This window comes from Branchiostoma belcheri, unplaced genomic scaffold (assembly GCF_001625305.1).
Source record: "Branchiostoma belcheri isolate BF01 breed outbred unplaced genomic scaffold, Haploidv18h27 scaffold9, whole genome shotgun sequence".
Classification (NCBI taxonomy): Eukaryota; Metazoa; Chordata; class Leptocardii; order Amphioxiformes; family Branchiostomatidae; genus Branchiostoma; species Branchiostoma belcheri.
The window spans coordinates 1,307,471-1,334,492 of NW_017804575.1; the positions used below are offsets into that span (position 1 = coordinate 1,307,471).

At 41.0% G+C, this 27,022-nt stretch overlaps 4 protein-coding genes across 5 annotated transcripts in view; 2 read left to right on the plus strand and 2 right to left on the minus strand.

The window, feature by feature from the left end:
- Positions 1-9,421, plus strand: part of LOC109487861 (obscurin-like protein 1) — a 28,353-nt gene extending 18,932 nt beyond the window's left edge. Inside the window, exons 6-9 of one of the 2 annotated variants that reach the window (XR_002141285.1) lie at positions 1,330-6,335; positions 6,794-6,855; positions 7,063-7,142; positions 7,925-9,421. Coding sequence is in view for 1 of the 2 variants with exons in the window: in XM_019791961.1 (XP_019647520.1) it covers positions 7,925-8,040 (116 nt within the window). In the remaining variant the exon portion in view is untranslated. The remainder of the gene's footprint in view (positions 1-1,329; positions 6,336-6,793; positions 6,856-7,062; positions 7,143-7,924) is intronic. The other variant, XM_019791961.1, reaches the window with a different exon arrangement.
- Positions 1-27,022, minus strand: part of LOC109487590 (kinase D-interacting substrate of 220 kDa-like) — a 68,519-nt gene that overhangs the window by 38,443 nt on the left and 3,054 nt on the right. The window contains exons 3-7 of the mRNA XM_019791596.1: positions 23,851-23,967; positions 21,710-21,832; positions 20,673-20,801; positions 19,405-19,587; positions 18,815-18,925 (exon numbers count right to left, since the gene is read on the minus strand). Of these exons, the coding sequence (XP_019647155.1) occupies positions 18,815-18,925; positions 19,405-19,587; positions 20,673-20,801; positions 21,710-21,832; positions 23,851-23,967 (663 nt within the window). The remainder of the gene's footprint in view (positions 1-18,814; positions 18,926-19,404; positions 19,588-20,672; positions 20,802-21,709; positions 21,833-23,850; positions 23,968-27,022) is intronic.
- On the minus strand, positions 9,506-13,253 carry LOC109487868 (lectin-domain containing receptor kinase VI.3-like). Its single transcript, XM_019791968.1, has 3 exons — positions 12,777-13,253; positions 10,935-11,269; positions 9,506-10,195 (listed from the first exon to the last, which is right to left on the minus strand). Exons 1-3 carry the CDS (start codon positions 12,937-12,939, stop codon positions 9,863-9,865), a joined length of 831 nt encoding a protein of 276 aa, XP_019647527.1. The 5' UTR covers positions 12,940-13,253; the 3' UTR covers positions 9,506-9,862.
- LOC109487865 lies at positions 14,806-17,624 on the plus strand. Its single transcript, XM_019791966.1, has one exon. It carries the CDS (start codon positions 14,865-14,867, stop codon positions 16,299-16,301), a length of 1,437 nt encoding a protein of 478 aa, XP_019647525.1. The 5' UTR covers positions 14,806-14,864; the 3' UTR covers positions 16,302-17,624.

The window sequence follows — 27,022 nt, forward strand, 5'->3', positions numbered from 1 at the left end:
ACTTTTTTTTTGACGTGAATTATAGTTGTGCATGTATGACATCTTAATGTGAGCATTGTGATTGCTGGCTAATACTAGTACGTGTACCTAGATGCAAAGTACATTCTGATCATGGCTTATTCAAAATGGGTGAGAATGAGGAGGGGAAGTGATATGTATAATTTATAGTATAAACAGAAGAGAGTTCAGAGATCTCATACCTCCATGAAATAAGTGCTTTTGAAAACACTGATTTGAAGTGAAAAGGCTAATAATAGACTACATTGTAAATACTAGTAGTTCAGGTAATATGTACTACTAAAATATATGTATTACTAGTAGGGAAAAAGACAACAGAATGCAAGTGTCTAATAGATGTACAAATGTACATGCATGTACCATTATATGCAAAACCAGAACAAATCCAGCTACATTTCTTTTGATAAGGCCACACCAATTCAATTTGTTGCTTCTAAGAAGTCAGATTTTTCAAGTTTTGCAAACAGTCTGAACTTACATAACATCAAGAATAACAGGTTTATGCAAGTTTCAGCTTTCCTGGCAAAGTCTTATGCATTGAATCCCTTCCTTTGATCTATTAACTAGGATTCTGAATAAAGGACATCATTTTTCATCATCATCATCATTACCACTTTTACAGGTTTTTGTGTTAGTTCTCAACTCTGGACATAATCTTTTGGAGTTCCCATATTGGAATGCATCTGATGAATAATTATGCAAATTAGTCACTGAATATGTTTATCATCAACTAAGCAACCTACGCACCAAAAATCAAGACAATATATCAACCCTTCTCAAGTTATCGTCTTTCAAGTATTTTACAAAAGCTGCCACTGCAGTTCAATAACATTAGCCACTAGGCGGCCCAAACCTACGTCACTTACTCTAACTGTCTAACATGTACTCTCTGTCCACCAAAGAACTACCTACCAGCCTAAAATGATGACCCTTAACTTATGGCATGTGTGTACAGATCGCGAGATATTAAAACTGGAAGTTTCGCTGCAGTACCATAAAAAGCTGCTAGGGGGCCCAAAATCTAATTACATGTATTTTTTTCCTTTCATCGGCACCTAACCACATACCAAATGCCAAATGTGATTAGGATCCATTGACGCCTTCTCAGTTATGCTGGAAACACACACACACACACACACACACACAGACAGGCGGACAGACAGACACACAGCACCAAAAATATAACCTTCTTCTTGTGAAGGTAATTTTTATTATGACTTTGTATTATTATAGGAATTATTTCCTTTTAGATTTAGGAATCATGTCCCATGCAATGACTATACCCGTGTAAATGTATGTCTCTCTTTTCAGTCCTTGGACTGCTAGGACGGACTGTTGTGGCAGTTGTGGCTTTCATCTGGACTCTGAGAGGAACACTTTTGGCTCATGACCATGATCGTTCAAGTGTGAAACAAGTGTTTGTTCAGAAGGCTGACATAAAGTTGAACCCGACAATTTCATGCATCTTGCCTAATGGAGCAACAGTGGAACTTGTGTATAAACCTCAGAGGAAGGTGAAATTTGTCACAAGAGATGCAATAAGGGAATATCAAGTCAGAAAGTTATCCACAAAGGACCAGAACTACCAGCTTGTACACGAAGGATGGTGTCTCCCAGAAAATGCTACACTTGTGGATTGCGCTGTTTGGGGCAATAGCACTGTAATATTGAAGGAACACATACGTGGAGGTCGACCTGAAACACTTGTAGGTTTACAAAACACATGCAGATCTCACCCAGGAGTTTTCTCATGTGCTATTGATTCCTTCTTGGATTTGTTTCACTTCAGCGTTTTCAGACAGTTTCCAGATTTTCAGTGTTCAAACAACCTTGGACCTTTCCTCTCCAAGGTTTTATGGAGCTGCAAAGAAAGAGCTAGAGCTCAAACGCCAAAGGCAGTGCAAGACACACGTGAACACACATGGACATGGGTGAGGCAAAATGTACGGTCTTTTGCAGGAGGCACTGCTGATGCATGTGTTGACGAGTTATTTGACCATGTCACTGTCACCCAATGGGAAAGGAACGCCTTTGCTTTGGCCAAGACAGTGTCCAGAACATGTATAAACTGTAACCAGACCAAAGAAGATACGAGATACCATTGCCCGATCTTGCTACATTCTAGCATGTTTCAACAACAAATGAGCATGCAGGAAGTCATAAAAAGCAATTTCCTTGACATCAAAAACAGTCCAGGATATTGTTCAAGTTGTGGCCTACGAAGTGTAGTGAGCACATTAAAAGACATCAACCTTCCTGAATATCTTTTTGTTGAGGTGCCATTCTTACCCCAAGGGGGAAGAAATGACAACCTCTGTGGTGTTGAAATTGAACACAGGATGACATTGAACAGACAGACATATACTATCATGGGTGGCATCAGAGCAAAACCAGGGCACTTTACTTCAATTGTGTGTAAAGGGGGGCAGCTATATGAGCTTGACGACTTGTACAATGGGCATGTTAAAGAAGGACATAATCTATCCAGCCTCTTTGGTCAAACAGGAAAAACATACAAAACAGAGCCTGGTAACTTCCTACACATGGTTGTTTACAAACAAGATTCAACCGGCCAGATGCATGGGGAGATGGACGGTGTCAGTCTCAAGAATGAGACAACAAGACCTCCACTCGCTCCGTTGGAAAATCTAAAAGAATATTACCACTCTCCATCTAAAAGAAAAAATGTAGGACCCCCTGCCCATCACAAGCGGGAAAAAATATCTAAAGTAAATGCAGCTTTGTCTAGAGACACTTTTAATGTAACAATTGTTTCAGGAATGGACAAATGCCCAAAGACAGGACAGCTTTGTGATGGAAAGTATATGGTACAAGAAGCAAACCACTGTTTTGATGAAAAAAAGAATGAGCTTGAGAAAACTAAAGGATCTCAAGTCCCTTTGGCAAACTGCCTTGTTGACAGAAAAAAAAATCAAGGAGCAAGTGCGAAAAAATCCCCACCGATATCATCAACAATGATTGAAATGGAAAGGCATGTGCAAGTCAGCAAGAAAAACTGTACCAAAGGAAGTATGGGAGCTGCGTGTGATACTGAAATCAAGGTCAAAACAAAAAAGCCTGAACTGGAAAAAGGTGATTCCAAGAAATTGTCAGTGTGTCCACAAAATACATTTATAATGTCTGGATTTATTGATCTTGGACTCCTGAGTGATCACGAAGTAAGCTTTCAATATTGGGCAAAATCTGATAATGAGCTGTATTTTAGTTTTGTCAACACGTTGGAAGTTTTGGGGTTAACCAAAGATATAAAAGTGAAAAAACGTGGCTACAAAAGAATTTACAACCATATTGACAGTTGTGGGCTAGACCATGGCAAAGAAATTGTCATTATCAAGATGAATGATGGGACATCTATCAAAGCGGTGTCTTTTGAAGGTTTTATTTGTTTACTTTCATTGCCACCTAAAATGTTTGACCAAGTTTCAGTTGTTAATAGTGTTAAAAAGTATTTTACATCAATATTGAAAGAAAAGCTACTAGCCAAAGTTTTATGTTCAAAGTCTTTAAAGCATAAAAAGACAACACAGCAAAGTCGACAAACCCAGACAGCAAATAACAACCCATTTCTGGGATCTTCGCTGAAACCAACATCATGCTTTATTTCTGATATTGATAAAAAAAAGAAAGAAGGAAAATCTGGACGCTGTAGTACAACTGAAACCCGACTAAGGGAACACCAAAAAATGAACAAGTTGATAGCTGAAACAATTCACTTTGGCTCCAAAGAGGACTTCCTACAGGCAATTGCATATGACATATCAACTAATATAGGGAAGGGCTCAAAAGCATGGCAAGGGGCGTTATGTTTGGAAGACATTGAGTACATACTGGAATTAGTAACTACGAAAAAGTCTCAAGATACAGTCTTGGAAACAATGTCAAAACATTTCATTACAAAAAATGTGCACTACGTAAATTCACAGGAACTGATTTATTTGGCTGACAATTTCAAGGGTTATGACCTTTTCAGCAAGTTACGAGAAAAGGTACCTTTCCTTTTCGCATCCCGAAAGGAGGTTGATCTATGCAAGAAATCCTATAAAAGTGAATTTCAAACAATTTTTTGTCCTGAGCGAACGGCTACAGGTTGGAAAATTTGCCCCAAGCGACTTCTAGAATGTTTGTCCTTTTTATATTATTGGCTCCCAAAGACAACTCAAAACTGGAAAGTATATGGCGATGCAAGAAATTATGGAAGAAAAGCAACAGTTATGCTGGGTGTCAATAATGTTGACAATCATCAAATTCTTAATGGTATCAAATATCATAGTCCAAAACATTTTTGGCCCTTTCAAGTTTTTTATGGAAAAGATAATCGAATTAACCTTGAAACCAATGTGGGTGATGGGCACGGTGGCCCAGGCTATCTTGACAAGATTATTTTCGACATGCAAAACAACAGTGATTACCGCTTTTACTTGACGGGAGACTCCCCTTTTCTGGATGCCGTATTGGCAGAAAAAGGCCTTGGTGGTACCACGGACGATGGTTACAATATTTACATGTATGACAAGAAAGATAACAAAGGTGAAGTCTGCCCACACACAAAGCTTAGGTCACATCTAGCAAAAGCCATCAACAGACAACACCCAACATCACTGTTGCCATCTATACCCATTGAAAGAGTTGTATTCGATATTGATCATGCTGTAACAAGAATTGTAGAAAAACTGTTAACCCTTCGAATAATGAAATCAGTTCAGTTAACTAGTATTATAAAAGGAGATGAAGGTGTCCAGCGCCGCAATGCTAGCCTAGCACATTTGCAAGCAAACTTAAACACACGGGGGGTAAAATCAGGATCATTTCACATAGACCTCGAGACTAATGGATCCTTGAAATATCCTATATCTTTAAATAAAACTGATGCTTGTGTAACAATATGTCCCCCAGAATTTTTTGAAGACCCATTCATGCCCATTTTACAAGGAGTTGCTTCAACTCAGCCAATTCCAAATACATTACCAACACAACTTAGAGAAGTATCAGAAATTACCTCAGCCATGACATGTGAACTGGAAATCGAAACTAAGCTGTATTACCACATGGGAATGATGTATATGTACTTAAGAAACGATGCCAACCCAAGAAAGATACTTGAAACACAAGCACATGAAGGCAATAACACAGCAGCACATGAAGGCAATAACACAGCAGCACATGAAGGCAATAACACAGCAGCACATGAAGGCAATAACACAGCAGCACATGAAGGCAATAACACAGCAGCACATGAAGGCAATAACACAGCAGCACATGAAGGCAATAACACAGCAGCACATGAAGGCAATAACACAGCAGCACATGAAGGCAATAACACAGCAGCACATGAAGGCAATAACACAGCAGCACATGAAGACGAAAAAGTCGGCCTCTCTGATGATGAAGTAGCTAAGTACCGGACACATGCGGATGCTTTCCATGGACTTTTCTGTCACTTGTACGGAGGACCAGAACTTACACCATACATGATGAAGATGATCGATGTGGTACCACTGTTGTTACAAAAATTACCTTGCCGGTCTATGATGAGGTTTTCAACGGAAGGACCGGAACATGTCCACTATATGCACATGTGCTTCTATTATTCACATACACCCCGAGGTGGTGGAAGAGGAAAACCAGATACTATATTAATGTTATTTGAATGGATTTGGAGGAATTTGCATTATCTTATTGGCACCTACAAGAATTCAGAAGACACTGAAGCAGTAAAAGCATTTGTGAACTTTGAAAAGTATGTAAAGCTCCATATGTTCTGGAATCAGTTTATTGCTAAATGCAGAGGATACATACAACGTCAAGTAATTCTTCCAAGAATGAAAAAGCAAAGGGAGGTTAACCAGCAGCAGAGTCCCCCAGCTCAGAAACCTTTGGCAAACCATACTTTTTTCCTTAGTGGAAGAATTCCGTCAAATTGTGGTAAGAAACAGGACCTCTGTACCAAGATTAGGGAAAATGGGGGCAGAGTAATAGAAAGAATACCCCCCCAAGGAATTTCAATAGATGTAACAATTTTTAACAACTCAAAATGAAGTTGATAGAGGAACTGAACGATTGAATAATAGCAGATTAGCAAATCAGAAATCAAGAACTCGACAACCAAATGATGCAATAGTAAAAGCTTTTCGGAGGAAATGGAACATACTCTCCTTCCAATATGCGCAAGACTGCATCAACCATAAGACCATGTTGGACAAAAGCAAGTACCTCCTGAATATGGATTCATTGCGAAAAGCACCCTCTACATGCTTGGCAAGTGTTGAAGAGATATCACCTGAATCATTGTATTTCGGGTGAGTATAGCATTGCCTTTGCTAGTACATGTAGTAAAACATGTAGCAGTGTGTGTGTGCATTTACATGACATTGTACTATGTATACAATTAATAAAAAAGATGATGGAAATCTAGGTAGGGGAAATCATTGTCAACATGTTATATCCCTCAAAGTGTGTCAGAAATCTACATGTAGGTATGCCAGACTGTGTAAGAAATTCAGCTTATAAGTTGTATAAAACTCCCTGCTACCTTTAATCCCATTTTATGTTGTATTGTGGAGATAATACCTGACATGGTATGTAATATGACTTACTACCTGGATTTTGGCGATGAAACTCAAATGCCAATCTGATTAATCCTCAGAAAATAATGTTTTTTGTCAACTGGCAATATAAATCTGTTCTTTGCACCTAGGTCTAAGAGAAAGTTGTGATTTATTTTCTTAATGTGTGCATGATATCTATATTTTTGCAGCAAAGGGCGAAGTGCCATCACCCAGCTCCGTAAAAAGATGAAAAAAAACAGGGGAGTAAAAGGTAATTGGACTTCATTAAGTATGACAACACAGTAGTCCACATAATCATTTGCTACTAAGGCCAATACTACTGTAGTATGTGTTCATTTATGGAAAATTGGTATCAATTCCATGCCTTTTGTGAGTAGAAAATAGTTCTTAAATTCCATTTTTTATTGAATATAAAACTGAACTTCTATTTAATTCCTTTGTTTGTTTTACTCAACAGAGGTAGCAGTAAAACGGAAAGGGACCAAACGACTTTCAGTGTGGGGGAGATTTGTGTCAAAAGAATCAGAAAAGCTTAAGGTGAGTAATTTCACATGTCTTGAGTACTATTTTGATAAAGTATGATACATGATACCAGTAATCACAGCCACTCATAATCCAAGTCAAGCGTTTGTTTAGGTTGGGAATGTATATGGTAGACAATTTTTAAATAGATTCTGGATAATTTTGTTGGCATAAAAAAGATTTTGGCTACAGTGTAGTGTGTACCCGTGGGGGACAGACCAAGTGCTGTGTACCCAACCTCGGGGGACTGAAGCCCATAGTCTAATATTGAAGTCTTATCAATAACTCAATAACTAGTAACAGGAATAGGGATGGCTACAGACTACAGTGTACCCGTACGCGTGGGGGACAGACCAAGTGCTGTGTACCCAACCTCGGGGGACTGAAGCCCATAGTCTAATATTGAAGTCTTATCAATAACTCAATAACTAGTAACAGGAATAGGGATGGCTACAGACTACAGTGTACCCGTGGGGGACAGACCAAGTGCTGTGTACCCAACCTCGGGGGACTGAAGCCCATAGTCTAATATTGAAGTCTTATCAATAACTCAATAACTAGTAACAGGAATAGGGATGGCTACAGACTACAGTGTACCCGTGGGGGACAGACCAAGTGCTGTGTACCCAACCTCGGGGGACTGAAGCCCATAGTCTAATATTGACGTCACTGTGAGTCTTATTAATAACTAGTCTAATATCAGTATATACCAGGACAGTCTTGCACACGTCTCAATTTATAGAATTACATCATATTATACTTTACGCATAATACATTCTTTGATTTGATTTTTTCAGGGGTCCACCAAGAAAGGAAACTGCATCACCACTGTCAGAGAACTCTCCAAAAGATGGAAAGCATTGACGTCACAGCAGAAAAGGGATTTCAAGGAGGAAGCAAGGCAATCGTTTAAAAAAAGGCAGGATTTACAAAAATCAACAGAAATTCCTGAAACATCAACTCAGGACCATTCCAACAAATCCCCAGCATATAGAACTGCTATTTCAGGACTTACACCATTAATGCAGCTGTCACCCGATGTAGATTGAATTGGCATACAATTTCCACTCGCCATGACAACTTTCGCCCCGCTATCGTCTGTGGAAATAGAGAATGCCTTTCCCTTCTTGGCAGACTAGGGCAACATGAAAATGACGAACACATTAGGCACGGCACGTCAAAATTTTATTTGTGCATTTCCTTTTCTTCCAATAACATACATATCATCACTGAAGAATATTTATGTGCATATATGTGTAGATAAGATAATATAGCGTGTAAAAATGAATGAATGAAGACCTTTATTGTATGCAAATACCCACTGGGTTCAGTACAGGTCACAGGAAAGACGTCACAGTTTGCAATGAATATATACAATGTACACGCTAGCTCTAATTCTATGTACTATGGACATATAGTCTAATAATTACGATAATTTGGCTTCTTCTCGCTTCTTAGTAATGATGTAGATATAAGTACAGATGTGTTTTATAATCGAAGGTATGTCTAAAACCATCAGAAATATGAACTTATCTGTGTTGCTAAGATGTATGAAATGGGGAAACATACATTGCAATAGTTTATAAAGCTCTGCTCTCTCTTCGTTGTATAAACTACATTCTAATACAAAGTGTTCCTCATCCTCTATCCTATTTAGATTACAATACCTACATATTCGTTGTTCCAGGGGAGTGCGGTTATGCATATATGGCGCCCGGTTTCAATGTAAAAATAGGTAGAACATAACTTAAAACAGGGATATTGTAGTTTGATATACAAGGGGAACCTGGTTGGCCTTTTATACATTTATTTTATGAGTATAGGGTGGTAAATTTGGTGTTTTTAATGTGAACAAAACCAAACATGAAAAAAGAATGGTGATTTATTGCAAAAAAAAAGGAATTTCATGATATATCTAAGCTCTTTGCAATTGAGTAGATGTTACAGTAACTGTACTACATTTTGTAAGTAATCGCCGACAAACATGTCAACTAAATCAATGTACATGTAGCTAATATAGACAAGAGAAATAGTTTATTGTGAGATTGCATGAATTGTTGAATGTGATGTTGAATACTGTAAATGTAAACCATACCTTGAGTAAAAGGGACAAACTGATGTTTTATTATCAATTGAACTTTATTAACTAGGTTGAAGATCGCCAAAACATATTGAAATTGTACAGCATGAAATGTCAAGTTCGTATGCATGTCCCATAAGTGAAGTGCTTTTCCAATGCAGCATGTCATACACTGTCAAGGTGCTATGTTCGATTAAAAGATTAATTCTCGAAATTTTATTTGTGCATTTCCTTTTCCTCTAATTACATACGTATCATCACTGAAGAATATTTATGTGCATATATGTGTAGATAAGATAATATAGCGTGTAAAAATAGGTAGAACATAACTTAAAACAAGGACATTGTAGTTGATATATAAGGGGAACCTGGTTGGCCTTTTATACATTTATTTTATAACTATAGGGTGGTGAATTTGGTGTTTTTAATGTGAACAAAACCAAACATGAAAAAGGGATGGTGATTTATTGCAAAAAAAAGGAATTTCATGATAAGCTCTCTGCAATTGAGTAGATGTTACAGTAACTGTACTAAGTAATCGCCGACAAACATGTCAACTAAATCAATGTACATGTAGCTAATATAGACAAGAGAGTACTAAAAATACTTTATTGTGAGATTGCATGAATTGTTAAATGTGATGTCCTTTAAAAAACTAGGTCTGTAATTTGTTGACAAGCTGCAAAATTGTCAGCCTGTTAGTAGGAGAGGTTTTCAGACAGGCCCTTGCCACTGTCTTTAGGTGACGACCGCTATTTCCGGATCCAGAACACTTCCCAACGTCCTCGATCATCCGCCCCAGGCTGTAGACATCCGAATGGACCGACACGGGTCCCCCCGTAGCCACCTCTGGGGCGATGTGTTTCGACACCTTCTCGCCTGCCTTGATGTCCAATTGGATGGGTCGATCCACGGCGCAGGCCAACCCAAAGTCTATGATCTTTGCGGACAAGTTGTCGCCGTTTCTCTGGACCATCACATTGTCACTCTGTAACAACAAAGAAGGAAGGGGTGTTTTAAGGAGTATAGTTAAAATACCAGAGCATCAGTTCTTATTGCAGTAAGTACAGGTAACAAACAAGCAGGCATTAAAGCCATTAATACAAAACCTACTGTGTACCTAACTAGATATGGCCAACAACACTTGTTCACAGTAAACTAGCTACCACGGCATGACAGCTAAATATTTCAACAAATGCTCCAACATATTGCATCATACAAAGTACCAAAACGATCTGCCATCTCTGTTCCCAAATTACTGTTAACAATGTGCATACAAGATTCTTCTCCCATTTATTCCATTTTATAATCCATCATCCACCTCAAAACGTTTAATTTCAGTGCAATCTGCATTGACACACTGGAACACAAAGCTAATCCCTATGGCAGAAATTTGCCTAAAATGGTGGTGTATTCTACTCGGAAAACGATGTAAAAAGACTACCATTAAATCCCAATGTGCCATAATATCACCACCTTGAGAAACAGTGTGTTTAAAGGTTTACCACAACTTACTAGTACCCTAGCCATGTAGTGCCATGAACAGTACTGTTAAGTTATGCAGAACTACATACCTTAGTAGGGTGAGTGGCTGGAAATATTCCGTTAAACACACTATTTGTATTTCTCAAGGTGGCGATATAATGGAACCTGGTGATTTAATGAAAGGCCACGTTGGATAAGATATAATTACATTGCATTAAAGTCATGTCAGTACCTATACCCACCTTGAGGTCATTGTGCAGAACGTCTGCCAGGTGCAGGTAGTGTATTCCGTGCGCCACCTGTAGCAGCGCCCTGCCGTATTCCCAGCTTTTGATCAGAAGGGTTGCAGGCTCGTTGATGGCGTCCAGCAGTGTGGTGGCTGTGTCCACACCTGGTCTGCAGGAGACAAACTCCTGTACCAGGTATGGCTGTGCCACATCCAGGTTCCACCCAAACAGGGATGGGAACCATGGCCTGTGGCACACCCTGGACAGGAAGTCTGCCTCCTGCACCAGGTCGTCCTTGCACTGCGTGGTGGCTGGAACCACTTTCACTGCCACGAGGCTGTTGTTGACACCTATCATAGGACAAAAAGTGTCGAAGATCTTACAATTGGTCAATTAAAGTTTAGAGATCAGTTTTTATGACTGCCCAAAGGCCATAGTTTGAATGATTAATATGCATGCAATCATGGTTGTGCAACAGTATCATAAGGGCTTTCTCCATGGCACAATATCCCAATATCAATGAAGATTAACACAATGGTCTAATATTCTGTCAACTGAGCATTTTCCTAAAGTCAAATTGCTGATACAAATAGAATTTCAAAAAAATTCTAAATATGGGGCCTTTTTTTTCGGAAGGGAGCTATACTAGCCTGGATATCTTAGGTGTGCATTACTGGAAGAATCTCTGAATACGCATTTGTCTTTTTCCTGAAATACCGGATTTTATTATGGACCCTGGCAATATTATTGATAAAAAAATAATAAAAACGATATTTTCTGATCAGAACTTTGTCATGTGGCGGGGTACTATTGGACAACAGTCGTAGAGCGGAGGGGGGGGGGTGCAAAGTCGGACGAAATGGGCTAAATAAGCAACCCTTTTGTGTTCTAATTATGTACCCTTTTGACACCATGCGCCATGTAAACTCTGACGCCAGGTCCTACTTAATCCATTTGTTTTGCCAATGTGTTTTCCTACTGAGGTTTTTGTTTTGTTATTCCAAGTCCTAACCGCATTTATTCATGGCACTGTCATATAAACCTGACGAGCAGGTTGTGGAACAGGTTATTATTACGTCATGAAATTTGGCCAGGGGGTAATTTGGAAGAGTTCACATTTTATTTTAGACTGTGAGAACACTGCACTCTGACAACATGTTTCATTTTGGACAGAGATAATTTGGGACAATCCATTATGGCGGGAGGGGGACTGGGTCCATTTTCTGCATGGGGGATGTGGTAAAGCCATGCTGTATTTGCTCGCACTATGGTGTTAAATGAATGCATTGGGCAGTACAGATCGAGGGATGGTGACGCACCAAAATTTGTTTACAAAATAAGGTAAAAAAAAAAACATCGCATGTGCCTCCGGTTACAGTCAACAAGACAACTCGATGAAGTTTCTTTTTTCTGACCTGTACCTGGACTCTAAATGTCATCTCTCGCTAAAAACAACAAAATGTGGCTGACGTTATGTTAAGGTACGCCGCCGTTTCTTTAAATTATGTAAACACGAGTTTCCCGCCAAACTCACCACGCTGTGCCGTGGTTTCCCGGTTTACACGGGGGTGAGTGAATAAAAACACAAATTTTTACTATTGAAAGCCCAAATCAGACCAAATGTGCCGATGACAAGGGGGTCGGTTCTCTTTTAATATCATAACGTTATCTGCGATTCATTGTCGACTTTTTTGATAATGATGTGGTCAGTACTAGTCTCCCGGCCTCATCGCACTCCTTACGAGCACTAAAGGGGAAACGGTGCTACGTAATATCAATATGGACACAATGTGTCAATATGACACAAAGTTTACTATGCTTATAAATATGGACAATAGTAAGGTGGCTGGTACTCACTTTTCAGGGTTTTCAAAAAAACCTTCCCAAATCGACCTGCGCCCAGGATGCGCGGGCCGAGGGGCTGGTCAGACAGGTCACTGTCCATTATCTTGGGCAGTCGTGGCAGTGAAGTGGTAGCAGGGCGAGCAGCTGGGCGGGCGGCTTTTTGAAGATCTGCCATCTCGGCTTGAAGCCTCTTCTCTTGGGCTTTCAGCTCATCGGAGTGCTTCAGCTCCAGTTGGCGCAGGTCCTTCTCGTGCCTGACTTTGCTCTTGAGTCCCTCAGCACAGCGTTTCCGCTTTCGGTTTTCGCGCTGTTTTTTCTCTGTTTGGCATCGTGGACGAATGTGAAGAGCAAAAGTGTCTTTCTGAGCCGGGTCCGCTAGCGATTCTAAATGAGCATCACTGCATCAGTTATTTGAATCTGACCGCTCCATTCGGATGTAAATCATGACGTGTTTTGACCAATCGCCTGCGTGAACACAAGTCATGGTACGATTTCAGACGCCCACTTGGCGTCGGTCAGATGGACTTTGCGAAGTTCTCGCCTCTATATGTGTGACCAGCCGCCAGGGGCAATTGGCACAAACGAACACACCTTCAATCCCCTTATTAAGTTATTTTCCAAATTAGAAAGTTTTAATAAAGATATTGTCAAAGCTCTTCTGTTGTTATAAATATTGTCTGACCCTTACGATCCATTTCGTGCGTTAGCAATCTCTTCCGTACTGTGGTTGTGGGGATCAGACGCCGGACATAACATAAAACTCCAGACCCCTATAAAAAGAGGCGCCAAGTGTCCTGGAGGTGCGAAGGTCGTAAATACCAAGATCACACAAGAAAGCACAACAAAGCCGGTGGTGGGCTTTTGAAAAATAACCAGCATTGGGGAATTTGGCACGGTGGCCATGTGTGCTCTATTTGTAAATAGACAGGAAACGCAGTTCTCTTTGGAAAGTTTACGAAGAAGAGAGGCTAGGGGTGTTCAGACAAATACAACAACTGATCTGTATCTGTATCTGTAGTCTGTGGCACTGATCAAAGTTTCTTACATCCGGACGGGAGAACATGGCCCATTCGCACTTGTGCCCGTCCCGTAAGACCAATATCCAAATGAAATCTGTTTCGGTCTTTGACCCTTCTTCAGCCAATACAGATACAAGTTAAGTGTTGTTTATATACTGAACTTTAATTTTAAGTTACCTCATAGCAATGTGCCGCAATATTGAGATTGGTCAGGCCAACTTTTTGAAGAGGAGGTGGGAGGTGGTGTGACGTCAGTGGGCAAACACAGACGGACAATAGGCAGACCTGCATGGTGGCAAAAACAAACACGGTGGACAGACGGAATGGAGACAACGCGCCATCGGTGACAATGACATGCCGCTGAGTTTGTGATTTCAAAAAAAATCGGGAGAGGATTTTTTACATGCCAATGTGAACAGTTTCCACAATTTTTAAAGGATACAAGTAAAAATGAAGCGGCAATGATACCTAATCGTCACCCAAAGTACTAACATGTTTGTACTACTGACAAACTACATACTAGGAATCAGTTATCCCAAGGAGGTTTAGAATACTGTATCCCTGTCCCTGTGACGTCATGGGTCAGTCCTACATCAGACTTGACTAGCCTACTTGGAGATTAAGAGGCGACCGCACTGCTCATCATGTTTTAGCCTCTTGAGTAAAAAAAAGTTTATTGACACGAATAGATAACTTCGACTGTAATAGGATATTGTAGATGGAGGAACTTGAAATAAATATCCACCACTACTAGGTAAACATCCTAGAAGCCGTCCCAGAAGCCACCGCGATTGGTCCTCCCTAGGAAACTACCAAAACAATTAATGGGGGAGGGGAAGACTTCACAAATTGCCAAGGGCCACCAACGGCATAATATTAGAGAGATTATAGAGTGTCACGTACGGTGTCTTTGAAAGTTGTAGTTTTATACATGCCATTTTTCCTCAAGTGGCCTTGCACACTAAAAGCAAACCCTTTGCCCAAAAACACCCCTCCCTCCTCCGGCATCGCCCAATGCGTGTTAATAGTCTGGTGCTCCTCAATTCACGGTTAGTTGACCGAGTGGAGCGCGCCCGGCAGGATGTCATCCGACTCTCTGTCCACTTCTGCTGACGCCCAGGAAAACAACCAGCTGGCTCCGTGCACGCTCGCCAGGACAACTTTCGCACCGCTATCGACTGTTCCCAGTGTTAATTCACTGGTTCAAGCTCTCGACGAAGACGGTGTGTGGAGTAACGGAACCGTAAAGACGATACATAGTGATGGAACAATTACGGTTAAATTTGACGGTTGGCGAAATCAGTTCAACAACCGAGTCAACTCCACTTATGTGCGGCAGCGCATCGAGTCACCAGAAGTCACAAAGCGAAGACGATCTGCGAAGTATAAAGTTGATGTTACAAAGATAATCGCAGAAGATACCGTATGGTTCAGCGAAGAAGGCGGCGGCGAGGTAAAAAGTGGCACTGTTGTGTGGGTAGACCCATTCACAGAAAGCTTGGCATTGCAGACAGTAGCCCAACCTTCAGAGGAAGAAGACAGTCTTTGCACCCCAACTACTGTGCTGTTCAACCAACTGGAACCAAAACCTGCACAGAACACTGTAAAAACCAAACGGAGGCCACCCACAACTGCTCCGGTTAGAGCGAAGAAACGACGAGTGACAGACGCCACAGCACAGACAGAAAATGAACCGATCTCCCCTGAAGCCAGCGGTGAAGCTGAAACACTGTCTTCCTGTGAGTCTCAGCAAACCACGACTCTCCAGCAGTCTACCCTGCGTGAGTTAGACCAACACCTACGCGAGGATGGAGTCCTCCTCTGTTGTGGTGAGGTGTACTCTCTTGGACAAGTGCCATTTCTGTTGATTAAACTGGCATACAATGCTGACGAGACGGTCACCGCCACATTGTGGAAGTGCAAAGCTGACGCGGAGGTACTGACAGGCGTTGAAGAAGACTGCACTTTAATCTGTAATGCCCGCCATTTGGATAGGCACAGCGGGAAGAGCTTCAGCAGACAGTTCGCACTTGTGCGCAAGAAAACAAGCCAAGAGGCACTTAATAGAGCCGTGGACTGTAGCATAAAGAATGCTGGCGACAGTGCCTACCAGTCATTGCTGAGAAAGAATAGCATCGGGATATGCATCCGAGGGGAGACGGAAAGCCTGAGTAAAAATGGTCGCCGAAAGACTTTCAAGATTGGACCAGTTCAGCTCAGTGTTGACAAGGACCTGATCGGGATGGACCAAACATTCTGTAGGAAGTTTAACATTGGAACGGAAGGGGACTTCGCTAGAATAGACAAAATCGCGGGAGCACAATGGGACGTCAGGAAGCCGAACACGACAGACAATTCAGCTCACTACTTAGTGGTAACTTCTGCCTGCATCCGCCTGGACAAAACAAAATGTCTTGTTTGCTCGCTAGACTACATCAATAGCGGAAGACCATTCACTAACAACTATCGACAAGAAATAGCAACAATGACCTTACCTTCAGATAGGTCAGAGCTGTAATTGGAATCCACTGTACTATTAGTATTAAAATATATTTTGTTTGCAAGCAGTAGTTATAGTAAAATTAAAAAACTGGGAAACCTGTGAGTTAAGAAAAATACATATCGAAACTACATCTTTGTTTTAATTCATTTTGCCGCTCTTTACATGAATTGATATCGCATAGTGATCACGTAAAGATAACAAATTGACATTATTATGGCTTCCATACAAACAACCATTTTCAGCCTAGATTTTTATGCAAATCTTGTATGTTTAAGAAGAATGACTTGAGTCCCTATTGAGAGCCATTCTTGCCTCTGCACACGTAATTAATGCCTTGAGTCAATGAGATACCTATTTCAAAAGGTTGAAGTACTAGTATATGTATGTACATTGTACAGAACAGTAGTCATTAGGCAATTGTCTCCTGGTGTATCAGTTAACATGCATAACTTATCGTACAGCAAATTCAGATAGCACTTAACGATCATACAGGGCAGATATTGGGATAGTCAGAGAATTTCTCTTATAGTGTGGAATGTGATTCCGGTGGATCACGTTTGACTTACTTTAAAGTTTAGAGCCTGAGGAACACTACTAGTGGGAAATGCTTAGTTAAATTTATTAGTAAAACGTTACATTTCTAGTTTAGTTGTACTTCTTTTTTCACGTTGAACACTATAGTTAGATTACACTTGTTTCCCCATATTGTTCGGGAGATGACATTATATAAACGTAAAATTAGTCATGTTCGTCCCTTTCCGTTGTAATGTTCGTAGGTAATATATTAGGCGATATAATAAAGTTTTAATACAACTATAGGCTTCACTCATACATTAATAACAGCACCATATCTACATCCAGTGTTTTACTAATAGAATAATATTGGATAATTATAGAATTTCTTTTTTAGTTTAACGCTTTCATTTACAGTTTAGTCATGTGAGAATAGATAGATGAGACTTGTTTTTCCCATATCGTGTAGGCGATGACATATTGTAAGCGCATATTAAGTCTGCTTGTTCCTTTTCAATAAAAGATGTACGTTTGTAATAACGTTGTGTGTGGAGTTTTGTATCGTAAGATTCGTGGGGTGGGGGGTCGTTATTTTATTCCGACTAGTGAAGTTTCGGCAATATCATGAGTCGTTAAAAGTGTCCGACCGTCGGCAGGGTATTGACGCCATGACAGTCTTGTGTACCGAGTAAGGAAAGCTCACACTACGTGTTTCGTAAGTTCTTGTTTTTTAATCAAATTTGTTTTGGGGGAAATGCTGGTAAGTAAATGACTCGGTCTTTTTCTTTTTGCTTCTCTTCCGTCATGTACGAGGCAAGGTCTCACCCGAAGGCATGGATTGGTTTGGAAGCAAATCTTTAAAACCCAGATGGTAGCCACAGCCTAGCGTCCCTTGCAGTCTTCCTGAGCTGGTGTTTATTTCCGGGAGAGCGTAACGTGGTACCCAGACTATTGCTTGCGAGCATACAAGCTCTGTCCCCCGCCTGATCAACTCCCCAGCCCCGGTAACATGAGCCCGCCGGAACTAAGTTGGCTAAACTCCTTGCGTGACATATGTAGCTACTGGCAAGCAAAGCCACGAAAGGTCTGGTCTCCATGTTAGTAGATAACTACAGCCCGTAAACAATCAGATACAAGCGCTAGAACGCCGGATGGCACATGTACCGCTGCAGACAGCGCACAGCGAGTGGACAAAGCGCCATCTAGCGATATTAAATCACATATACATGTACTGGCCTGTTAGTGTATGCTGCGGGGATTAGCACAGTAATTGACACATGCCCGAGAGTCAATAAACTCCGCCTACACACATCCGGACCACTCATTTGCATTATACGCTTCTGAATTGGCTCAGTTCGTAATGCTGTGACCCCGGGGCTCGTTCACTATACACTCGGGGGAGGAGTGCACTGTACCTGTCTTTCTCAAAATCACGAAATGATAACAGTGCCATGCAAACAATAACCCTAACAGCAACCACCGTCGCCATGGCAATGTATGTTGTCATTGCCAGTCTTGTTTGTTAATGTTATGACATACATACATTGTACTTCACTTTCTTTAATCGTGATGTTTCAAGTCAGGGAATACAAGACCGCTGTTGTTTCTAAGAGTTGTTTAAAGAGTTGTTCATTGGAAGTTCATGCCCGAGGGCTAACTGCAAACCGACATTGACAAGAGAAATGTGGTGATATAAAACTATATGCTAACATGAAGTTCTACGTGTAAGATATACATATTAAATTAAATTAAATTAAATTGAATTTGATAACGTTGGTGTACAGGATAAACAGTGGATATGCAATACATAAACTGGTAAGAGGAACAAGGTAACTGCTATTCTAATCTATTCTATTCTATTCTATTAAACTATTATTGCCATGTTATTAGGGGGTTTGACTTCTTCTCAGGAGGCAGTGGGAGATGAATTGTCCCACTCTTTCAAAAATAAATGGGTTGGGAGACTTTAGCAGTATCATAGTCTTTAAGAGACAAAATGTTCGTCATTCGCTTACCCCCTGGCGATCTCTGATAGTGAGATCTTCCACCGTCCACTGCAGCGGTCCCACCAGCACATTCAGGAAAGCCACGTTGTCAACCCTCGCTGCTTCCCATATCATGCTTTTCTGAAAGATGAGATTGTTTAAAGTTCACTTCGCGTATTGGAACAGTTACTGCAGACATCACATGCTTTCTCACTGACCATACAGTAATCATAAATCTTTTTCTATCACAGCAATCCGCCAATGCTAATTGTGGATCTAAATAAATTCAAAGTTTTATCCAACATTCTTTCCACTCCTTCCTTTTTATGCTTAATTGTTGCAAAAACTTAGCCTGGTTTCATTGATATGGCCAACACTATAGTCACAAGAAAACAACAAGAAAAACAAAAGGTCTACTGAAGTAGCGTAGGGACCCCCCACGAAGCCCATTTTCGAACTTAACCTTGGTCTCGCCAACGGTAACCTGCCTGCCAAACATCATGAACATCGAGATGCCTTCGAGATTTATGCCACATAGTCTCCCACACTATATATAGCAAAACGATTTCAGAGCCTTCTGACGAAGGCAATCAGAAAATAACTATAAAAACACCGTTTACCAGATCTTTCCGAATGGTTGGGTCCACCCAGCTGAGAAGTCTGGCTGTAGTTGTAGTCAGAGGACCGTTGACTCCTTGTTGCTTCATTTGTTGTTGGTACTGAACTTCATACTTCAGCAGTAAGAGTTCCAGGATCTCACCGTGGCCGAACCACGTGGCCATGTGCAGCGGCGACTGGAGATCCTTTAGATATAGCAAAATAAGATGTAATAGTCAATAATAGAATTACAGACTATATACAGTAGGTTCCACTTATTTTTATTTCTTTTACATGTATATTTCGGGTATCTGTATAGAATTCCAAAACACCAAACCATTTATCATTCACACCATTGTAAAAACAATGTATAATTGTATATAGCGCATAATGCCATACCTGGGCCGCGATTACGTTCGATACGGGTGTTCCGGCCCGTGTGATAACTAGCGGTACGGCCCAGGGTTGTTGACGTCTACCGCCTGGGCTTCCAAATGTTCCAATATAATTCGAACGCGTATTGTGCGCACCGAGTGCTACTAGTATATAATAGTACCTGTTACAATCGTTGTGCAATAAATACTACTCAATAATACTTTTGACTTGATTAGAGTTAAAACTTTACATCCAACACAAAAAGTTCTCTCATCTAGAGCTTTCGACCAGTCACTCTGGTCTTCCTCAGTATACTGACCCAGTGAGGCTTGTCACGTGGCTTCTTTGAAGTGTGACGTCAACACTGGGTCAAAGGTATCTGGTAGACGATGTCGGCCCCCGTCGCGGTAAAGACTATTTCCTGAGTGTGGTAGAGGAGGCTATTTACATCAGGGCCTATCACCATTCACTTAACCGCGAAGAGGGCCGACATCGTCTACCAGATACTTTTGACCCATTGGTGACTTTTGGTCAAGTGGCTCGCCTGTGCGTGGTAAAGGCCGGGGCAGAAAAATCACCGCCAAGCCGACCAAAGGTTTGGTACCCAGGCTTGCATGTAGCAGCTCAAGGATTTAACTCAACGCCGGACCATCAACTTACTAGCCTGGTATCTAGTCTGATCGTGGTCGAGGCCACAAGAGCTCTGTCCCGCCCGCCTGACATAGGTTTCCCGGTGTGCATTTCACGAGAGATTGATTAGCCCTCTAGCATACTGTCTCTTATTAGCGTAACACTCCTACCGGGAAGGCCTGTTGCACTGGGCGGGGGAAGCTATTAGAGCCCCCGAAGGCACAACCTGCCCGGACACCCCAATACCCCCAATCACGTAAGACTGGATACCAGGCTATCAACTTACCTTACTGCGCACAAGTGTGTCGGCGCCGGCCCGCAGCAAACGGGACACAATCTTGGCGTTCCCAGCAACCACCGCGCAGTGCAATGGCGTCACGTCCTCAAACTGATGTTCTTTGACAACATCCGACGTCTGCAAAGGAGGTAATATGAAAATCAAAGCTAGAATTCTATTGATGATTTTATTGGGACTCAAAATCCCCGACGTTAGTCTCGAGAGCATTCTGCAGCTGCTGCGATCACCTAATTTGCTGTAACAGTTACATTGATTAAGTTTTTAGACATCCAGGTAAGAGACATTCAATTCAATCTCTACTACTGGATAAATTATGGAATTTATTTCCGGACGTTTTGAGTCACTCTAATCTGTTGTTATTTGTGGTATGGAACAGATGAATCGCTATGTATCAACATCTATAAATTGAAAACAATCATGAAAATTCATCTGTGTTGGTAGTAATCATAGTAAAATGTTGAACTTCACTCCGACACAAGGATTACACAGAGATCAAATTTTCAACCACTACTGTGGCCTTCATCAGGATAATCAATGACCAATCACTTCTAAACGTAATCTCGCGTATTCTCGCGTATCCATAAAGTCTCGTGTGATGAGGTCACGTGTCTGTAACCGTAACTCTCGCGAGATTACGTTTCTAAGTGATTACTAGTAGTCATTGATTATCCTGATGTTTACCGAGAGGAAAGCATATTGTTTTTGCTACGTTTCTTCTTCTTCTGTTCCAAACACTAACCTCTGACCTGACCAATGACATGATTTGTTGACGTCTGTCACCATGGTAACTGGTGTTGGGTTACATAATGCTGCAATTTTATAGTAGGAGGCATTTAGACTCCTGTCTGACCATATATATATATTAATGTATGTGAGTAAGAACTAACAGAGCAGACCATGTGCAATGGTAAACATTATGCATTTGCTTTGCAAATGTTACCTTTCTAGTTGAAAATTTGATCTCTATGTGTAATCCTTGTGTTGGAATAAAGTTCAACATTTTACTATCTATTCAAAACACTTACGTTATATGGAAACAGTCGCATCGATTTCATCTCATTGACGTCATGTCCGGCTTCCAGGAATTTGTTGATCCTCCCGATGTCTCCTCTCAAGGCGGCAGTGTGTAGGTCCTTAGCCTTGCTCGACTGTGTGGGTGGACGGAAGGTGAAACTTCAATGATATTGATTTATTTTTTTGGCGGCGTCTCAGGGAGGAGCCTAATGGTACAGTATTGTGTGCAATTCGCAAGAATTCTAGGAATTGTACAGGCATTTTGTCCACAGGCATGCGGAATATCCACAGGCATTTCTCTGACCCACATCCATGCCCACATTCCTGGAACCCCGAAGACCTGTCTGCCCCAGATGGCCCTACATTCTCTGACCCCGGGGCTCGTTCACTATGCACTCAGGGGAGGAGTGTACTGTATCTGTCTAGACTTAACCAAAGTCCAAAGTCCAAGTACCAAGTCTTCCTCAAAATCATGAAATGATGGCAGTGCCATGCAAACAATAACCCTAACAGCAACCACCGTCGCCATGGCAATGTATGTTTTCATCGCCAGTCTTCTTTAAATTTTATTTTATTCACATGGATTTTTGAGCATTAGATAGGAAGCACTTGTTGTGCTTGTGTGAATCCGCTGCTCATAAAACATAATACAAATGTAAACATAGGATGACATAAAATATAACATAAACATAAAATGAAAGTGGCTGGCGCACCAATACCTATAGCGTTAATGAGATTGGTCAAATCTTCCAGAGTGATGAATATAGTTGAACACAATATCAAAGATACGGCAGCTAGTAGGGTATATATACGTATGGGAGGGAGGGGCTACCTGTAAGAAGTAAAGTGCATAATGAGGTGTCATTTGCGCTGAGTCTGAGTGGGTCGGAAGGGAGTATGTTTTCAAGATGAAGGCAATATATGGATAACAACATTTTGGTCCTTTTATGTTAATTTTGTGAATTAATTATATGTAATTGTGTGTGGTACGTAGATTCACATAACAGCGGACAGGACTAAAGAATGAATGTGGTAACGAAGTAGAGAAACTCAATTAGGCCATGTTGATTTGATTATATGGATGACATCCGCGCGCGCATGAATTTTCGGCCGTTTCCAAAAAAAAAAGTTTTCAACCATACTGTAATGTAATGCGTGTGGTGTAATGTAATACATACAAAATGAGAAAAAATATACCATAAGTTACAAAAAAAATTAATAAAAACTATACCAATGTCGTAGAATGCCAAAATCAAACGAAAAAAGACGAAATTGTAAAGAAATGAACTTGAAGACTAGATAATTCGCCAAACCATATTCTGTCCCATTTGTTCAACCCTCATGACCACGTAGATTTCATAATGAAAACAACTTTTTTTTTGCAAAACTTTTTTTATTCGCACGCGCGCATCAGTTTTGGGGTTCCCGGAGGATGTCATCCATATAATCAAATCAGCATGGCCTTACCTGCGAAATGGACCATTTTGACCCCGTGCTAAGCGCACCCTGCAAAAATGCAAATTTTGTGGTTAATGCAAAAATCATTACTTGTAACATTCAAAGAAGAGAAAGTACTAGTATATAGTACCTCCAATGTGAATTTTACGTTTTATAAAAAAAACAACAACTAGGAAACTGTGTGAGTCAGATTTCAAAGTTGATAGATCAATTGCAAAATGTCTTTACAAAATACCTGGTCTTGTGGTTATTGTGACCAACGAAAGCATTGGTCTAATTTCTTTCCCAAGCAGAAGAAATAAATTTTGTTACTATAGTAAAAGGTTGAACTTTATTCCAACACACAATATGTACAGGGATGAAATTTTCAGCGACCACTGTCGCCTTCATCAGGATAATTAATGACCAATCACTTCACAACGTGATCTCGCGAGAATTACGGTTTACAAACACGTGACCTTATTCACACGAGATTTTACTGATACGTGACGTAAGTAATTGATCAAAAGTGCCAGGGAGTTTATATCGTCCACCATCTCTATTAAGTTATTATTATCCTGATGAAGGCGACAGTGGTCGCTGAAAATTTGATCCCTGTACATATTGTGTGTTGGAATAAAGTTCAACCTTTTACTATGATTACTACCAACACAGATGAACTTTCATGATAAATTTTGTTACTATGGTCTCTCACCATTGCTGACACCAGCGAGTCAGTTTCATCCATTCTATTGGTGTTTGGATCGGCGTCTTGTGGAATTTCATCTTTACTCTGTGTACGTGTACCCGAGGCAGTTATATCGGTTCTCGGCTGCAATATGAAACGGTAGATACAAATTTGTAGGGTGCTCATTGATTGCCAAGATACTCGTTGAAATATGTAGCCTCTACCAGGCTTCGGGAGGCGGCTGGAGAATAGAAATCGGCCAAGAGTTGATCCGCTATAGAGTACAATTTGCCGCACCCGGTTCCTCTGGCATGTTATCCCTCTACTTGGCCAATTTCTACTCTTTTTAACCGCCTCCTGAAGCCTGGTACAGGCTATGAGATACATGTATATTCCATCTCTTGGCTGGTTAAACTATTTCGATTGCTTCTGATTGGCCAGAATGTCGACAGAACGTACTGCGCCTGTGCGAAGCCCGTAATGTATTATGCATAGCACCTCGGCAGAACGTCTCATATAAGGGTGTATTCGCGTATATAAGGTTGACATCCCGTCTGTAGTTTCCAAATGTTGTGTTGGAAAGGATATCCTCTGCAACAGGCAAAATTTTGATGCAAAGTTGACCAAAGATCCAGCGAAAACCGTGAAAAATCAGAGTTTCGCGCAGGCGCAGTATGTTCTGCCGACGTGCTATATTGGGATGGAATATTGAAATATGGAAAATGTGTCAAAGAAACCGTTGCAGCCAGAGAATACTTATATTTTTTAAATCTCAAATTTTGCTTGAAGACTAGTCAAAATCAGCCGTGCTCATCATAGTTTAACTACTAACCGTGAATAGTTTGTCATGTAACAAAGAAAGCAATATCTAAAACTAGAAAAGTAACATTTGCAAAGCAAATTTGCCTTCGGACATGGTCTGCTCTGTTAATTCTTACTCAAACACATTCACATACATGTACTACTAGTATATGGTAACAGGAGCAGAGCAGACTATGAAATTGCAACATTATGTAACCCAACACCAGTCACCATGGTGACAGACGTCAACAAATCATGTCATTGGTCAGGACAGAGGTCACTGGAGAAGAAACTGAGCAAGAAACTGAGCAAAAACAATATGTTTTCCTTCGGTGAACATAATCATGTTTACGAGTGTCAGAAATCCAACAATGCAAGATTACACCCGCTGACTCACGTTCTCGTCAGGAAATATTGGAGCTCACAGCTGTGAAAAGTCACTCATCACTAGCTAATTGAGGAAATATTTGGCATTATGCTTGTACAATCAGACTTTCTGACAGAAAGCTAAACTACAATACCATATGCCTCACGCGAGGGAATGCTTGTGCAGGGGTAGGTCGATGGTTCAACTGGGAGTGTCTGAGAGTGAGTACGTGTGCGTGACAATTAATGTTTTTCCTACCTTCTTCAGTTTCATTGAAGAAGGTAGTGGCATTGTCTCGTCTTTCAACTGCTGAATTCATTTTACCACACACACACACACACACACACACACACACACACACACACACACACACACACACATACATGCACACATATAGTAAACAAGTGGAAAAATAGGTTGTGAAATGTTAGATACGCAAAGAAGATACATTGTCAGCCATAGAGAAGTGAAAAAGCTGGAGGTTAATGTGAATCTGTGCTTTGAAAACAACTTTTGTGCAGAGCTTTTGACACATGGTAATTCTGTTGAAAAGTTGCAACAAAAGTCCACGACCATTCTGTTTATGTAGACAACTTTAGTCATGTTTATTAATTCTATTACGTTGTCAGTTTGCCAAGGAAACAAAAGTGATGGGATAAATTGGATGTAAAAATGGAGTAAATAATTCATCAGGCATAAATCTTTAAAAAACCTCATATTGCACAGTCAGAAATAACAAATAACGGTTGGTTACAAAATGCTGGAAATAGCGTTTCAGAGGGATTCAAAATTCAAAATTTCCTGCCGCCTTCTCTGCAAACTATAGATAACGTTCGCCCTTAGCTTGCCCTTCTTGGCCTTCAATTTAAAGATTGTTATCGTGTAGCTATAGCGTCTACTTTGCAGTTGTAAGCGAAAATGTGAACTACATGGAACGTTCATATATTCCCCATGGTGTACCGGGTTTTTGCCAACAGTTATAGTTTCGTCGTGTGAAGTTACTTTTCCTTGCAAAAACTAGCAGTAGTAAGCATTTCTTCAATCTCTACAGCAGGTGTTTTCTTAGTAGTACCCGTTAGCCGCCCCTAATTTCTATAGCAGCCCAGCCGCCAGAAGAAGGCTATTCTCAGTCACACACATGCACACAACTGCGCACCGAGACTACAATTGTAAGCTGACAGTGTATAAGGCCGTGTTTATGTGAAGTCACCCAAGGCGCTTTACATGTGGTTTACCCCGAAGCCGGTTTCAAGTGGCTCCATCTGAACGCTCCAAATCACATTGAAAGCGCCTCGATCCCAAGCCACTTCTAGAGGTGGTTTTGAATCGGTTTTCCTGCATCGCGATTTGCGTCTGAACGCAATGTGATTTCAATGTAACTTCACTTGGTCATGGATTACGGGGTGTTATTTCTTTATTTATATGCAATACCAAATTTTACGTGTCAGCAACTTAAAGAGTAGTAATGGTCAAATAATGTGTCCGTTCTAGGACGAGCTTCACCGCCTCTGGCGGGACTACGTCGGAATTCGGCCGAGATACGCTGGGAGGGGGGCACCAGCAAGCAGGTCGTTGACCTCTGACAATAATGACACGCTACCTAGCGTGTTTTCATCAAACAACAATGAATGTAGTTTCTGAGAATCGTGATCGGGCACGTTTTAAAAGGAATGTATGGCACGTGGACCAGATGTGAGGAATGTGAGTTACCCGAATCGCGGTTTGGGTGACTTCACATTAATACGGCCTAAAAAGGTAAAACTATAGGTCTTTCTACCTCTGTTGAATATGACAAGGCTAATATCTTTATAGCTGATATTACCAGCCTTCGCAGGCACGCGGCGCGGTAGCAGGTGTACAGAGCAACACGGAACGAGTGGGGTCGTGTGGCATAGCGGCAGAGTACTCGACTCGGAGCCCAGAGGTCCCGGGTTTGGGATTCGCGCAGGCGCAGTACGTTCTGTCGACGTGCTTGATTGGGCCAATATCCGTAATATCACGTGACAGCGGTTAGCCTGTAGTACACTGAAA